Source organism: Cygnus atratus, chromosome Z (genome assembly GCF_013377495.2).
Source record: "Cygnus atratus isolate AKBS03 ecotype Queensland, Australia chromosome Z, CAtr_DNAZoo_HiC_assembly, whole genome shotgun sequence".
In the NCBI taxonomy this organism is placed as follows: Eukaryota; Metazoa; Chordata; class Aves; order Anseriformes; family Anatidae; genus Cygnus; species Cygnus atratus.
The window spans coordinates 2,279,606-2,294,925 of record NC_066396.1 but is presented as its reverse complement, the minus strand read 5'-3'; the positions used below and the strand labels follow the sequence as shown (position 1 = coordinate 2,294,925).

The 15,320-nt window shown below is 41.9% G+C and overlaps 1 protein-coding gene across 1 annotated transcript in view; it reads right to left on the bottom strand.

Annotated features, from left to right (window-relative positions):
• Nucleotides 1-4,287: 4,287 nt before the first annotated feature.
• Nucleotides 4,288-15,320, bottom strand: part of MYO5B (myosin VB) — an 86,547-nt gene continuing 75,514 nt past the window's right edge. The window contains exons 30-40 of the mRNA XM_050716346.1: nucleotides 14,723-14,800; nucleotides 13,648-13,846; nucleotides 13,070-13,163; nucleotides 12,141-12,284; nucleotides 11,558-11,709; nucleotides 11,261-11,350; nucleotides 9,194-9,344; nucleotides 7,862-8,147; nucleotides 6,750-6,924; nucleotides 5,477-5,557; nucleotides 4,288-4,519 (exon numbers count right to left, since the gene is read on the bottom strand). Of these exons, the coding sequence (XP_050572303.1) occupies nucleotides 4,367-4,519; nucleotides 5,477-5,557; nucleotides 6,750-6,924; nucleotides 7,862-8,147; nucleotides 9,194-9,344; nucleotides 11,261-11,350; nucleotides 11,558-11,709; nucleotides 12,141-12,284; nucleotides 13,070-13,163; nucleotides 13,648-13,846; nucleotides 14,723-14,800 (1,603 nt within the window). The 3' untranslated portion in view covers nucleotides 4,288-4,366. The remainder of the gene's footprint in view (nucleotides 4,520-5,476; nucleotides 5,558-6,749; nucleotides 6,925-7,861; nucleotides 8,148-9,193; nucleotides 9,345-11,260; nucleotides 11,351-11,557; nucleotides 11,710-12,140; nucleotides 12,285-13,069; nucleotides 13,164-13,647; nucleotides 13,847-14,722; nucleotides 14,801-15,320) is intronic.

The following is a 15,320-nucleotide window of genomic DNA, read 5'->3' as shown; positions in this document are numbered from 1 at the left end:
TCACAATATGTAAACATCTCTAAAGTTGTCACAACTTCTAAAGCTTTTGAAGTTATAAGTAAAAGGTTTCAGACTCTTTGTGTTTGTAAATTAGAAATATCAATGTTTCCGATGTATGAAGCAAGTACTGAAATGTGTATTTAATACAGTCCATTTTTGACCAAGTCACAATTTCTTCAAAAGTGTTTATTTCACATTTTTTCTTATCCACAGCTGAATATTACAGTGACTATTACAAGCATTTTTCTTATAAACAGAGGTATAGTTTACAGATTTGTTCAAAATGGAAAAATATTTTATAAGCAGTAGTATTTCATCTACAGCATTCGCTCCTGTATATCATTCAACTTCTTTTAGAGCAGCTATACCTTCTGCTTGTTAAGGTAATTAGACTTCACCCCACCCCCAAAAAAATAGATATTGCACTATAATAATAATAAACATTTTTGATAATTTGTTTTCTTTTAATTTCAACTTAATTTGAAAGCCTTAGTCCACTGGCATTTACCTTTTGAAATAAGTTGTATGCTTGTCAGGGCATATGTCCTCTGGATTATTTTAATTAACATTACAGTGCTATAACTTTTTTTCGGGAAAAAATAATTTATGACTGTAATATATGTGAATCAATGAAGCTGGAGGAATAGGTTTCATGGCAGCTCATGCAATTCATTTTAATTAGATTATCATACTTATATGCAATGGTAAAACATTAATTTTTCAGTTAAATGGTCTGGAAGAATGAGTTTGCATATTCTTGCTCATTTATAGTTGAAAAGGGAGGAAAAGGACCGGCTGTTTCAAGTGCATCCTTGACACTTGTATCTTTTGCAAGTCATGCAAATTGAGGGTCAGACATTGCAAAGGCTTTAGATACGTTGTGATTTCAATGTTCAAGTAACCGGGAAAGGTAGCAGCCACTGCGTATGCTTGTTGCCTGCAATACACCCACATTTTGTTGTTTCACTTGTAGAAGTGCCGTTAGATAAATTGTGTAAACAAAAAATGTTTGATTTACAGTTGCATAAATTAATTCTAATAACTTAATTCTCATTAAGTTTAATGTTCTTTTCTACAGTCAACTACTACAACAGCCTTACTAGCTGAAAGATAAGCAACCGCAGCTACAAAACTGCCAGTAAAAGAAAAAAGAAAAAGTAAAAGGAATAAAATAAAGTCAAGTTTCAGCTGGAAATGAAATGTGTATTTTGTCCTAGACACTTCTCATAGGTCAGACAGCACAAACCTGAACTTGCCTTTGAGGTGTTGGTTCGGTGGTGGTGTGTGTAGTTTGTATTTTGTTTTTAACTTGTTTTTTGACTGCCAGTAGTGTTCTTCAGAGGTACATTACACATGCAAAAATCAATATGGTTCAATATTGTCTTTTCCTAGGAACTTTTAAGTGTTTTTGTAGACCTTCTCGGAGAGATTTTATAAGTGGACTTACAACTCCACAGAAAACTGTTTGTGGCAGAATAATAAAAAAAAAAAAACTCCCACAGTTTAACAGTGGTTGAGAAGTCAGTTACCTTAGTAACAGCTAAAGGCACACAGTAGGAAAAATGCTCGACTTCGGAATCGATATTTAAAAATAAAGACGGACCTGGAAAACAGCCAGCTTTCTGAAAGCCATGCTTTGTGTTGAACGTATACTTTAAATAAAGAAGCGCCCATCTGAGGAAAGAAAGGCATGCTCGAACGTAATGATTTAACAAAATTAATATTTAAAAACAAATTTTAAAAAGTGCAAACTGAAAAGATAAAAATATATTAAAGATATTTAGTAGAGTCCTCTTCCAGATGGATTTTAACGGGTAAGCTACATTATTACAGACCAGGACATTAAATCCCAGTTCCTATCTGTACATACTAAGAGTTGTTGTTGTTTGTTTGTTTTATTTTTTAAGAAAATCTTTGTTGTACATATAAATTATGGTCCTGAAAAAGCCAGTGAAAGACCGTTATCCCCTAGAAGAGCATTAACCACGTTTGTGATTGTGATCAGTAGGCAAAATCATTGCAGAAGAGGATGCTGCAGCAGCCAGTCATTTAGTCTGAATGATGAGCATTGGTTTAATCAGGCTGTTGGGAATTGTACACTGAATAATTTACAGCAGAGAGAGGTAGAGACCAGAAGAGCCTGAGAGGAAACTGCCGGCCTAAGGTGAATTCTGAGAAATAGCACTGTGTTATAACTGTCTTATGGAAAGACTAAATTCTGCTTTGATTTTTTTTAATATATCGTGATTACTACAGGATGGAAAAGGATAAAACATCATTAAAAATTAAATTCAGAGCATTGCAAAAAAATAAAAACAAAACACATTCATTTGCAAAACGTGAAAAGAGGTAGGTACAATAAATAAAAATGTTGTAGATGAGCAAGTGGCAGAAGAGCATGGGCTTGCTGGACACAGCAAAATGGTGGTGTCATCCTTACTGTGTTCGAAGGGGCGATGAAGGCACTACTGAATATACGTAGCAGATGCAAATGCTCAAGGACTGTAGTTTGGAGGTAGTGCTGGTACTATACAAGCAATCAATTTTCTTCAGTAATTAGCTGGGTGATGATTAGAAGGAAAGATAACTTCTCCCTAGAGAATGACCTTAAGTCAGTCCTTCACTGGTAACAGGCGTACTAAATCATCATCCATCTGAAACAACACAGGCATAGACCAATGTATTTCTTAACAGCACTCAACTTTTTTTTTTCTTTAAAAATGTGCTTTTTGATAGTAATATACATATATAGTACATACAGGTCTATTACAATTTGTATATACATCGATTATATACACGGTGTTTAAATCAAAACACACACCTTATCTCAAAAGGTGCCTGCAGCATGGCAGGTTTCAGTGGCGTGAATCTTTAAGAGACTTTACATTCTATTTTTAATACTCCAAGCTGACAGGATACCCGATCAGAAATTCGCTGTTTGGATATGATTTAGACCAACTGAACGCAGTCGGATGCAGAGAGGTTTTCTGAAAGCTCTTAATGGGGACAGAATTGCTGAGACTACAGAAACGGCAACCACAAAAGCAAATAAGTTAACATCTACGTAGATAAGACCATTACAGAAGCGGAAAGGCCAAAAATGCTCACAACACAAAGATGAGCATTTCACTGCTTCTAAATTTCCTTTCACTGCTTCTAAATTTCCTGGCTGCCTTTTGGCACACTGAGCTATGGCAGAAGGATCACCCCACAGAAGTGTAGTCCTAATTTATGGGCTGAAGGCAACCAGGATTACTGTATGGCATCACGCAGCCCCAGGAACCCAACCTTTTTTCCTTTTTACCTTTTTTCTGCAAGGCTGGTGGCTTTCTGCTTTCTTAAACACCTTATAGTACATACTGAGAAAATTCAGTTGCTGCTTCTGTGAGTAGCTGTCCCCTCTCAGTGCCTACCTGGGGACGTCAGAGGGTTCGCCTGTTTTAATTTATAAGCTACACAAACAAATCCTAATGGTTAGAATTCAGATTGATCGCTGTTTTTATCAGTTTAAGGCTGTAGATCAAAATCTTCTTGTTTACCCTTAAAGAATTGGCTTACATTGCTAACATACTGGTTTACAATTATATTTTTTTTACATTTTACTTTTTTTTTTGTGTGTGTTAAAACATTGCTTGAATCACATAGAATTTTTCCATTGACTGCTATGGCTAGGACTAATCCACTGGGTTGCATTGGCATGTCTTATCTGTGCAAAAGAGGCCAAACTGCCAATTTATTTGATTCCTCTGAAGCAGGTAAGTAAGAGATGCACAATATGAAGTTCGAACAACAGCATTTCTCAAATCACACATCAGTGGAAACAAGTGTGACCTTAACCTGTGTCATAAATACATACTTGCACCTTCTGAAATCACTTTGACAATACAGCTCCGAGCAAGAAGAGACAGAATTGCGTATCTCCATTATTAGCACATCCACACCACCTAGTTATTAGGCAAACCACACGTCCTTGAAGGTAGCGTAAGTGTCTCAGATTTTGTTTTTAACTGTCATTCCTTCACAGACACCTATGAAGATCAAAATAAGTTGTCTCCCACTCAGCGTTCTTTTTGTTAGTGGCTTTTGGAGGTTATTATGGGCTTTGAACTATGTCAACATAAAATCAAGCAGTAAAAAATAAATCTACATTTCAAGTATCCTTATTCTGAGATGTAAATTACCAAAAAAATCATACAGATCAGTCTCTTTTTTTACTGTACAGTTTAGCATCCATTTATTACTGTGTATTGGCTCTTCCATAGACCTGTTTGGTCCATATTTAAAGAGCTCCTCACATTTCTTTTGCAATTTTTCTTTCTTTGCTGGAGGCCTCTAGGTACGAGCGAAGGCTTTAATGATGCTTTCTTCAGACTTTATTGAGAAACTCCAAGTTGAGAGAAGCCGGAATATGAATAGTGTCCATCGTTATGGAGGAAGGGTTGAAGGGGAACAAAACGGGGAACATGTGCTTGAAGTCTAGCAGCAGCTGCGGGGGGTCATTTCGCTCTTGCAAATGTGTCTAGGAGGTGTAAGAAGAAAACATACGTTTAGTTTCAGTCACTGCCTTTCCTATGTGTTTGCCATGTTTAATATAATCAAAGGTTTGCAAGTGTACGTTTACAAAAGGGATACTAGAGAGATGGATTCTGTTTCCAGCCCAAGGGGAAGCTTGGTTTTTGAGTAGGAGCTGGATAATATAACCTGAAACATCCTGTGCCTTAAATAACTATAAAGACTCAGTTCAAATGCACTGGTTAAATTACACAGATTTCACTTTCTCCTACAAATTTGGGTCTGACAGCATGGAACATATTTACAAAGGGATTTTCTGAATTGATAGCAGTTTTAGAGATACCGCAAAAACCAGTGAGAACTATTTTGCTTTTCTATTGCAGCACCCTTCCTCCCTACAAACATCAGATGTCTACCTACCCTTTGGTTTTCATTTATTTGTTTTTTCCCTTTAGCTGCCAATTGCTGATCTCTGTATCAGAGGTAACTATTCCAGTGATGCTTCACTGGCTCCTGCAACCTTACTTCTGAGTTGTGTTGCTGCTAACGATCATGCCACCCAAAAACTTTTCTGCTCCCAAAGTCAAATCTGGGATCTAAAGTCCAAATGAATAAACCCTTTCAAATTATAAATAAATTTATTAATAAAGGGTCTAATCGTACTGGCACCTTGTTCTGACAATAAAATTTCTCGTGGGCTTGTGCTGCTTGTTACCATGCATCCCAGCGTGCTACAAAATTGTCTGAGCTGGGAATTTCGCTGCTTATCTTGGTCTTCAATCCTTTGTGATTAACAGCCTGGATAACCCCGAAGCTGTGTGTTGCAAGTAAGCAACACAGCACTAAGTTCAGGACAACATGCAGCAGCAGTACCCGTTACAAAACACCTGAGTTATTCGTAACAACATATATATTATATATTAAATCATTATTGTCTCTTCCATTTCATAGCCTTCTGATTTACCTGTATGTCTCGTATGAAAGCTACTGTCACCCGTTCTTCAAACTCATTCACAGGAGTGTAGAGATTAAGTATCTTTACAATCTGTTGGAAACAAAATAGGATTACAGGCAATCGTAAGAAGCCAAAATTTTCCATATCACGGAGCACCACTAACATTTTGTCGAGGTATGGCCGTAGCAAACCTCCCGTGGCCTCACTGAGAAGCAGAACTGGGAGAAATCTGCACAGAACTGATGAAATACAGTAGCTAAATTTACATGTAGAGGGAGAGATGTGGTGTGCTCTGCACATTTATAAGCATTGCTTACAGTATGCCTGTTTGCCTAGGAGACAGCACGATTATCACCCTGGTTCCTTGGTCCCCCAACACAAATCTGTGCAGGACAACCCGCAGGTTAAGAACCCAGCAAAACAACAGGTGGGTTTATGGCCTGCCATAAAACCTAAAATGCCTGGCTTGTACCGCGAGCTGGGTTTTGAAAGCTTCCCCTTCAGAGCTTCCTCTGAACCTCCAGCAGGGGCACTGTAAAAGAGCAGCAGCACGATGGCCACGTCTGAAAGGGGTCAGCAGTAAAATTTCAGCCCTTCAAAGTTGTCCCCACGGTGGGAATGACTCGCTGAGTCTGGGCAAAGAGCTGGCGCCGGGTGGCCACTCTTTCCCACTCCTTTAATCATCAGTACCCTCTGGTCTGCGCTGCTCATTAAACAAAAAGCTTTATTAGCATTTCTTCATGGTGGGTTTAAGAGGAGCTTTCATTCTCAAAGCCAGAAAGCTCATGGTGCTAATGAATAAGGCATTTTGGCACTGATGAATAAGGAATTTGCTGGTGAGGCGAAGCCGGAAGGCAACCAGAGGCAGACAGCTTTGAAACACCTTTCCCTTACAGATGTTTACAACGTATTCAGCACGCAGCTTATCTCCACTTATCAAAAAAACGGAGGGTTAAGGCAGTATTTACTTCACACTGGAGAGTCACTGACGGCTCAGCAGAACTGTTAGTGCCTAGGAGCGATCTCCAGGTGTTTTTCCACTAAATCCCCAAGCTGCTGGATTATCCCTGTGGTTTCTGCAGCAGATCACCGGCCTTGCCCTGGTTACACCGGACTCTGCGGGCACCAAATGCCCAGCAGGGCGGTCAGAAGTTGCCTTGCAGCGTTCCCACACCGAGGGCTCCATCCTGCTCACAGGCAGGGTGCGAGGAGCAAACTGGAGACACGTTTGTTTGGGATGGCACCTGCCCTGATTCCTGGCGTGCACCCTCCTGTTCCCCACCTGCTGCGTCGTGAGCGCTGTGCACAGGGAGCAGATGGCCTCGGCGTCTTCCGAGGTTTTCTTTTTCAGCTGCAGGAGCTGGGCTGCCTGAATCAAGGGCTCCAAAGTTTGTGGGGCTCCGCTCTGCTGCAGGTTCTTGCCACGCAGCCACTCCTCCAGCTGGCTTATGTTAAACCTGGGGGAGCAACAAAGGTAAGAGTCGAGCTGAGAAGTAAGACGTAGCATCTCAGAAATCACTCACAAGGCATAAGGGTATCTTGCAGCGTTGGTATATTGGGATTTTTGATGCATATTTGTGATTCACATGGCATAAGACAACCAGAGCAAAGCTTAATACTCTACAGCTCAAAGCAAAATTTATGCTCTGTGTACCTTAGAAAGAGATGAGCCATGTAACACAAGGGATGTCATTTTCTACAGCACTCAGATACATTCAAATTTTGTAAGTCCCTAAAAAAAATAAGCTCTTAACAAGCTTCTAAGCACTAACAAAATCCTGCGAGGTACCTAAATACCTTTGACAATATCTGTCTGCACCCACTCTCAGGCTGAAGAGCAGCACGCAAAGAATCCCCTGTGGGATGGGGAAAGGGTGGCGAAGGGAAGGTTTAAATCATTTACAGTGAGAAGGAAGTTGATAGATTTATGCCAGGGCTCATAAATATTGATGACCTTTTCCTGGCAGGTTTGCACTAGCTGTCCCTTTGGGATTTCAGTCCTCATCTCAACACCGCGTTGAGACAGGATTGGGGCACACGGGTCCCGGATCCCAGCCCCGTCCCCACTCTGCCACTTGCCTACAGCTCCCGTGATGTCTGCAGCCCTTCACACACAGCAACAGGGGTCTGCCTTTAGCATCCACCTGCAGAATCGGAGCCTTTGAGTTCTTGTTGGATTAAAAAGAGAAGACGTGGCACTGGGAGGGAACCGAGGAGGCTCCTCCATCCCATTAAGCAACCCGTCCTGCTCTGGTGGGGTGAGGCAAGCGTGGGGAAAGCACACCCCAGAGATAACCTCTGTAAAATGATTTTAATTCAGAATTCATTTCCCACTTAGGAAATTAACAAAATTTACTTAAGCAGGCCCATCCTGAGCCCGATCCCTCGTCTCACCTTAGCTGCATGCCCGTGCTCCAGGAGCAGACGTCCTTCCGCAGCAGGAGGTTGTTCAAGGCAACGGCGTTGATCATGTAGAAGAGCTGCTTGAAGACCTGCTGGATGATCTCGGGGTCCAGGCCCTGCTCACACATGGTGGTGTGGAACGTGTTGAGCTGGCGAACGATGGCCTCTAAGCTGTAGGAGTTGTCGCCATCTTCCATGCTGGACGAGCGGTTCCGGTAGCCCATCGGTTTCACTCCCGAAAGCCCCTGGATGCTCTCATATTCCAACACCCCAGACACTGAAAAAGGGGAAAAAATTAGCAGAGACAACCATTTAATAATCACCAGAGGTTTGAAAGGAGAACAGATCCATGCACTGCTAGTTATCTGTGGTAGGATGACATAGCTGAAGCATACAGAATACCCGCAAGATCATGTTTTGTTTTTTTTTTTTCCTTGGCCTTACTACTCAGAAATAAGTTATCATGCTGCAGAAACTCTTCGAGCTGTAATCAATTCTCCCTCTACACCTACCACAGAGCCTTAATTGGCTCAGAGAACTCGGAGAAATGAGGACAGATTAAACGAAGACAGATTAAACGTCGTAAATTCTTACAGCCTGGCTAGCTGATACGCGAACACGACAACTTTCTGCAAGGAGCAGGGCATATGCAGCCGTGGTAGGAGGTAACGCTGTCAGATACAGCCAGAGCGTGTGCAATGACACTCAGAGGGCAAAGGGAAAGAGTCCCAGCTTTAGAGGGGTCCAGGCTGTGAGCTCGAGGAAAATACCAGCAGCTCTCCAGCTGTGAGATGGAAAGCACTGAGAACAGTCCCCGCCATGAGCTCAGCAAGGAGGAGGACAGATTTAGCTGAGGAGATGACTCTTCTCATACTGATTCGCCCTTGCAAAGCAAACCAGATGTTCTTTATCGTCCTCTTTCATTTCTTTTCCTCTCTCCTTATAAGTTTTTCCACCCATAAAAAGCTTAGCCACAAACCTGCAGGGGAAGACCATTTGTAGAGAACCACCAGCGCTACCTCCCCTCTGTCCCTACCTCCCAAACGGAAAGGAAGGAGCTATTTTCCATCTCTGGGGATAAAAACTCCTCCCTAGTGCATATTCTTATTTTCAGGTCTGCTTCCTCCACTCCAGGACACTGCTAACATGAGGACCTTTTTGTTTCTGTTCCCTAACATATGCCTCTGCAGGCTTTTCCTTTGGGAAGAAGTCTTGCTAGCACCGTACAAAGGACTGAAAAACACTCGTGGAGTATATAACTGCAGCAAACCACCCAAACGAACAAATAAAACACTCCTAAAAGCTAACGTTTTGGGAACTTACCGATCATGGGTTGCAATATGCCCTCCGCTACCTTGATGAGCTGCTGGTAGATCTGGGTGGAGAGATGGCTCAGCACCTGGCGGTACTCGGTCAGGTCGAAGTTTTTGAGACAGTGCTCATTCTGCTTCGGCGTGTTCTGCGTCATAAAAGCCTGAGGAAGAAGATTAAAGCATCTGGTTTTGTTATTCCAACCCTCTGTAGTCCAGTAAAATAACCGTACGTATTAAAAATTAATAAATACAAAACACCTTAGAGCATAACACGCCCAGATATGTTACACCAGGGGGCATTTTTAAACTTATAGAAAAAAAAAATCAAGAGTCATAAATCATGTGTGATTATCTCAGTCATAAATTATAACTAGGAGGGCTAAAAAAGCATCATTAAATGATACTTCTTCATTTTATCTTTAGCAAGAAAAACCACATCTGTATTAATTTCAATACAGAAATGAAATTAAAAGTGACTCTGCAGTCCCCTAAGAAACATTTTTTTAAATCCATTTGCTTATTGGGAGTCGCAATTATTTGTGAGACCCAATTATTTTGAGGATAAAATTTTATAAAATAATTTAAAAAAACATAACTATGTGCTGATGTTTTTTGACAACATTTTCAACCGTTTTGAAGTTCCGAAATCTCCCTCGTAGCTGATTTTTTCCCTGCCTCTTGCTGAAAACACAGCAGATTTCTGATGCTGCAGATGGATGCTGCAGCCTTGAGTTCTGGGCTTACACATTAATGCCAACTCTGCTGGCGGAGGCAAACGTGACACAATTATGTAATTAACACAGCCACTGTAATTGCCTGTTTATATGCTCTTATCAATTCTGTGTCAAAGCAAGAGGTATGCAACTGCTTCGTTGTTTGCTGACTGGCAAAATGCAAAAATACAATATGCAAATTCTGAAATCAACTCAAAATACATCAGTTTTCCTGACTAATAGGAGTGCTCTGCTGAATTTAGCTTGGGTTTTTCTTTCAAACATGTTTTTTTTTTAAAAAAAAATCGGATGTATTTCAAAGTACAGGTAATACTAAAAGGATTTGTAAACAGCTGCTTCAGCTAACACAGCAAATCATGGCAAAGAATGTGAAATTTAAAGGTTTTTTTTCCCCTGCTGTTTTCTGGAGCAGGATTTTGTTTAAATGTAATGTTGTTATCTAGGCAGAAGAGGGCAAACTAGAGCTTAAACTGATTATTAACTAAATAATTTTACTCTTTCATTTAAAACTCAGAGGTCCAGAGGACTCAGAGGTCATCATCATGTGAATGACCTGAATTTTTAAATTTGGTTGCATGAAAACTTTGCTTTAAATTCTCGATTTTTCTTTATTCCTAAAGCTTGATTGCTCAATGCATCTAGCATGAGTCACGACTGAATGACAAACTACATAACTGGGTGATGCTACACATTTTAATACCAACAGCGTATGGCTATAAGGATGGCGGTGTGTAACGTACCAAGAGGATTGTGATGATCTGATTTTGTCAGAAGGGATCAGATACGGCTATAAATAAAGGAAAAAACTGAAAGATGAAACACTGAGGTGGCAAGAAACGAGAGGATTTCCTTCTGAAATATTATGGTATGAATAAGTGTTGTTATTTTGAACTAGCTGAACAGGAAAAAGCAATAGAAACACTCACAAAAATATTGCAAGATTTGGAACATTTTTCCTCGTCTGAAAATCTTGGTTAAAGGAAAGCTGTGGGACCTACCAAACTGAGGGAAATGGCCTTCAAGAGCAGCCTACCAGAAGGAAATCCCCTGTTCTGACAGATCAAATAGCGCAACTGGCTTTGAAACTCAAAAATTTCTGGGTATCATCCAGAAAAAGTGCATTACAAGGTTGCTGGTTTCTTCTTCTAAACATCTCGTCTGTGTGCAGTGCCCCACGAACTTCTGTTAGGAGCAGCCTCACATTATATCCAAATAGAAGAAAGGAGGGAAGTCAAAGATGACCCCAAATCGTTGCCAGAGCAAAGCCACTAGGACCCAGGGGACCTGAACACCACCCCTGGAAGGAATGCCAAAACATTTAAGATCAGCTACGAGTTTCTTACCGCATCTCCGCTGTACTGCTTCAAACAGTGCAGGAGGCGACACGTATTCGCCAACCAAAAGGACGTCATCTCAAAGTCATCGTTGTGTTTCTGGAGGAGCAAAATGAAATACACGTGAGGCCCTCCTTCAACGGGGGCAGCTGGCACAGCAAGACAAAATGGCTTGGAGTCTCGCCACCTAGATCTTGAAACTATTGTTTCAAGCGTGACTGGGTCTGAAAACCACAACGAGAGCTGAATATCAGACATTTTGACATGGTTTATAACCATTTTAAGACAGAGGAAGCCAACGCCTACCTTCAGCACCTTCTTAATGCCATTGATGGTGGAGGTGAGCAAGGAGTGCACTTTTTGGTCGTCGTTGATGTAATCCGCGTGCCTGATGCACATGTAGAGGATGTAGGCAGGAAGGCAGGGAACGGTAGCAGACACTGCCTGGGGCTTGAGATCTAGAAGGTTTGACATTTATTTTTAAATCCTCTCAAAATTTGCTGATGCCAGGTGAAGCAGAAACACCTGAGCAGATGTACCCAGGCAAACTCTTCTTCCCCCGCCCCGAGGATGCTAAGATTTTGGCTCTGCAACTTGTATCCCTCTCTGCTGCTCTCTCAAGCTCATCAGTTGCTGCTTGCTCTGGGATCTACAGCCTCCTTTTTTGCATTTTCCATTTTTTTCTACCCCTAAGGATCATATCCATGCCAGTTATCTGCTTGGTAAGGCAACACACAGCTTTGCCTGCCAAAACTGTCATCACCATAAACACGCAGCCCTAGGAAGGATTCATTTGAGAAAAAATTGTGCCTGTTTTGAGATGTCAAATTTACAAATTCTCCCAGGTGAGAGCGGGAGGAGCCAGACAAGAGCAGAGCAAATTCCTCACCTGTGATGAGGTTTCGGATGAGGAGCGGCTCATCTTCCTTGTAATATTCCAGCATCCCCTGAAAATCTTTCTCCTTCCTCTGGACAGCAACCTGCCTGTTACGCTCGTGTTGTCTCCTCTCCTCCGGGACCATGGCTTGGTACGCTGAAAACAGAAAGGAGGGTGAAACGAGGGTGAAAATTAGCATCTGGTGACCAAGGACTATTTGTAAAGCATCTTGTCCCAGATTTCCAAAATTCATTGGCCTTAGAGCAGGCAGCAGGCCACTGTCTTTTATAGAAAGTTTCCAATAAAACCCTTAGCCTAGACAGACCTATAAAAATTTAGAGAAGCAGGTCCTGAGTTACAACATCTTGAATTACCAGTCTACTGAAAGAAAGAAAGAGCCCAGAAGTCAGACCTAAAGAGTAAAAGATGAAGTCATTTGCTATTTTCCAAGGAACTACAGGCTGCAGTTAGAAGGTGGTAACCGGTAACCCCATGGGAAACTTTTTAATGCATCATTTTCATGGAGGGGGAGGAAAAAAAAGCCAGGCAATGAAAAATACCTAAGCATCTCAGCTTCAGGCTGGCTGTAAGCCGAACTAAGTACCACAAAGGCACAATATTAAGCACTGTGCACCCATAAAATGTTAAAATGGAAGAGACCAGCACGCATGTATAGCACGAACCATCAGCCTGCTGCATGCAAAGCACACTGACAAAGAGCAGCTGTGCCAGCTGTGGAAATTCGCCAGTTATTCGGCTTAGTTTCCCTTAATGCCTCGTTTTCAGAGATTAGCTCACGAGAACGGGGTTCTGTGATTAATCACAGCATCAACAGAGAACGGGGGGAAAGAAAGGAGGGAAGGAAAGGAAACCTGCCGCCTCCAAGGCTGGCCCAAGCAGCAAAAACAGCGTGCTGTTCCCCCACCCACCAGCCAAGTCACCTTCAAAATCTTGGACCTTCTTCATGTAAATCTTCAGCTGCTTCTTCAGCTTCTTTTCATTCTTTTCCAGCTTCTCTAGCAATTCTTTAAGGTCCTGGAAAATGGAAGACGCAGTGGGTTTAAAAATAAAAATAAGAAGAACAAGCACAACTCATTTGGGGTGAGTCTGAGGTGGGAGTCGCTAGCAGCCAGGAGCTCACAGCCTGGTCTGTGTATCAGTAACACACGATACGAGTGTTTTGATAGAGGAAAACTGTGTTACTAGAAGCAAAAGGAAAGGCTGACATTGCCTTAGTGCCTAATTACAGAGCAGAGGGGCCACCAGCAACTTCACTGATCTCTTTTGGTAGGCAGTGCCACAAGTAGGCAGGCTCAGAAAAAAGAATAAAGGACACAGGAGCGACAAAAGCCTTCGGCACCAAACAACAGCTCAAGGGTACTGATGCTGCAAAGCGCACCAACAGCACCAGGGGGAGATGCTGAAGGATCCTGCGGAGATTTTAGGAGGGTTGGAAGACCCCCAGGTGCCTCCCCTTCATGTTTCCTGTCTCTTCTCTGTCTTCTCAGCAGTCTCTTACCAGGTTTTCGTTGGTGAGCCGTGTAATTTCCTGCTGCAGTCCAAACTCCACCTGAGCCTCTGGGGACAGTTGCAGGGTCTGCAGGAAAGCCTGCTGCTGTTTTTCCAGCTCTTCTTTCATCGCATCCACTTGGTTTTGCAGAGCTTCCACCTCCTCTTCATGTTCTCTTCTCTGATCCTGGAGCTGTGCTTCCAGCAACCTGAGAAAAGGAGCAAAGCCATCAGGAATTTATTTCGGTATCGTGGCAGTAACCACTGTTTGAGTTAAGATCCTTCAAAATCAGCCAACATGGGAGATATTTCCAGTCAACCTCCCTATAAAAATGACAAAGGGGGTAGTATGGCTATAACTCACATTAATCTCTCATTTACTCTACTGGAGATTAAACAATTTTGAAAGAAGATGAGAAAGGGGAAAAAAAAATCCAAGAACTTCCTTATTAAACATGTTTCTTTGTAGGGTTTTGTTGCGGTTGTTTTCTTTTTAAAGATCTGTACAACCCATTCGCAACCTCCATTTTCCAGCCAGAGATACAAAAGGATCTTCTCCAACTATAAAAACACAGACAATAATGCACCCAGCCTTGTAATCATGTTGTCAGGAATTTATATCCTTAATAGGCTCAGAAAATACAGGCCCACCATGAAATAAGTATTAAGTACCTAATTTTCATTTTATTTCTTCATGTGCGTTTGGATTAACTATGAGCTACCCTCAAGAACGTGTTCCTTCTACGAACTTGGGCTCCTCCTTTGAAAAGTAAAGGAATCACCATTTATTTTTCCCGTTATTGCCTGGTTTTACCCCAATCCCTCTAGGTGTGACTGCTTTACATGATATACAAAAGATTATGATGACTTTTCCTCTAAATAGTGTTTTCAGATCAGCTCATTTAATATTTTTTATGAAAAAATTAAAAATCTTAAAAATCAGAGGAGGGTCTCAGATCCCCCCTCTTCAGATATCCCCCCTCCAGCTGCTCCCACGGAGGGCAACAGGCAGAGGAAAAGAAAGAAATGAAATGGAAAGTGAAAGGGGGAGAGGAAGAAGAAGGGAAAAAAAGAAAGCGGTTGACCTGGCAACTTGCTTTAAACCTTGATAAGCCAAGCCGAGCTCTCCATCTTCATTGAGATAACCCCAGTCCTCAGTCTTGCTAGAAATAAAGGACAGAAAAAAGGAAACAAGAGGACAGAGAGAGACAAAAGGTCAATTGAAACAGAAGGGGAAGAAGAGCAGAACCCTTTTTTTTTTTTTTTTTTTTTAAGCACACTTGCGTTACGTTGTATTTTGTCCAATCTCTGGACGTGGAAGCCTGAGTTTCATTTCCAAATCGTTTCCCACGTGATTGCAAGAAAAAGCTGGGAAGCCCGAGCCACGGCAGCTAGTTCAAAACCACATTAAAATCTCAGTGCAAACAGACCCATTCTCCCAATTTTTATTGCACACCGACAACAAACTCCCCATTTTCAAAGCAGCCCACGGGCTTTTGGCTATCCCATTTCCCCTGGATGGGCTGGAGACGTCCTAAATTAAACCGTATTTACAGCAGCTGGACCTATGTTCTCCCTCCTCATCCCTTACCCATTCTGTCTGCATATCTATACAGCTTGAGCTCTTTCCCACCACCCTACAAAACATATTTCGATCTGTACACGGAACACCCCACAGATGGG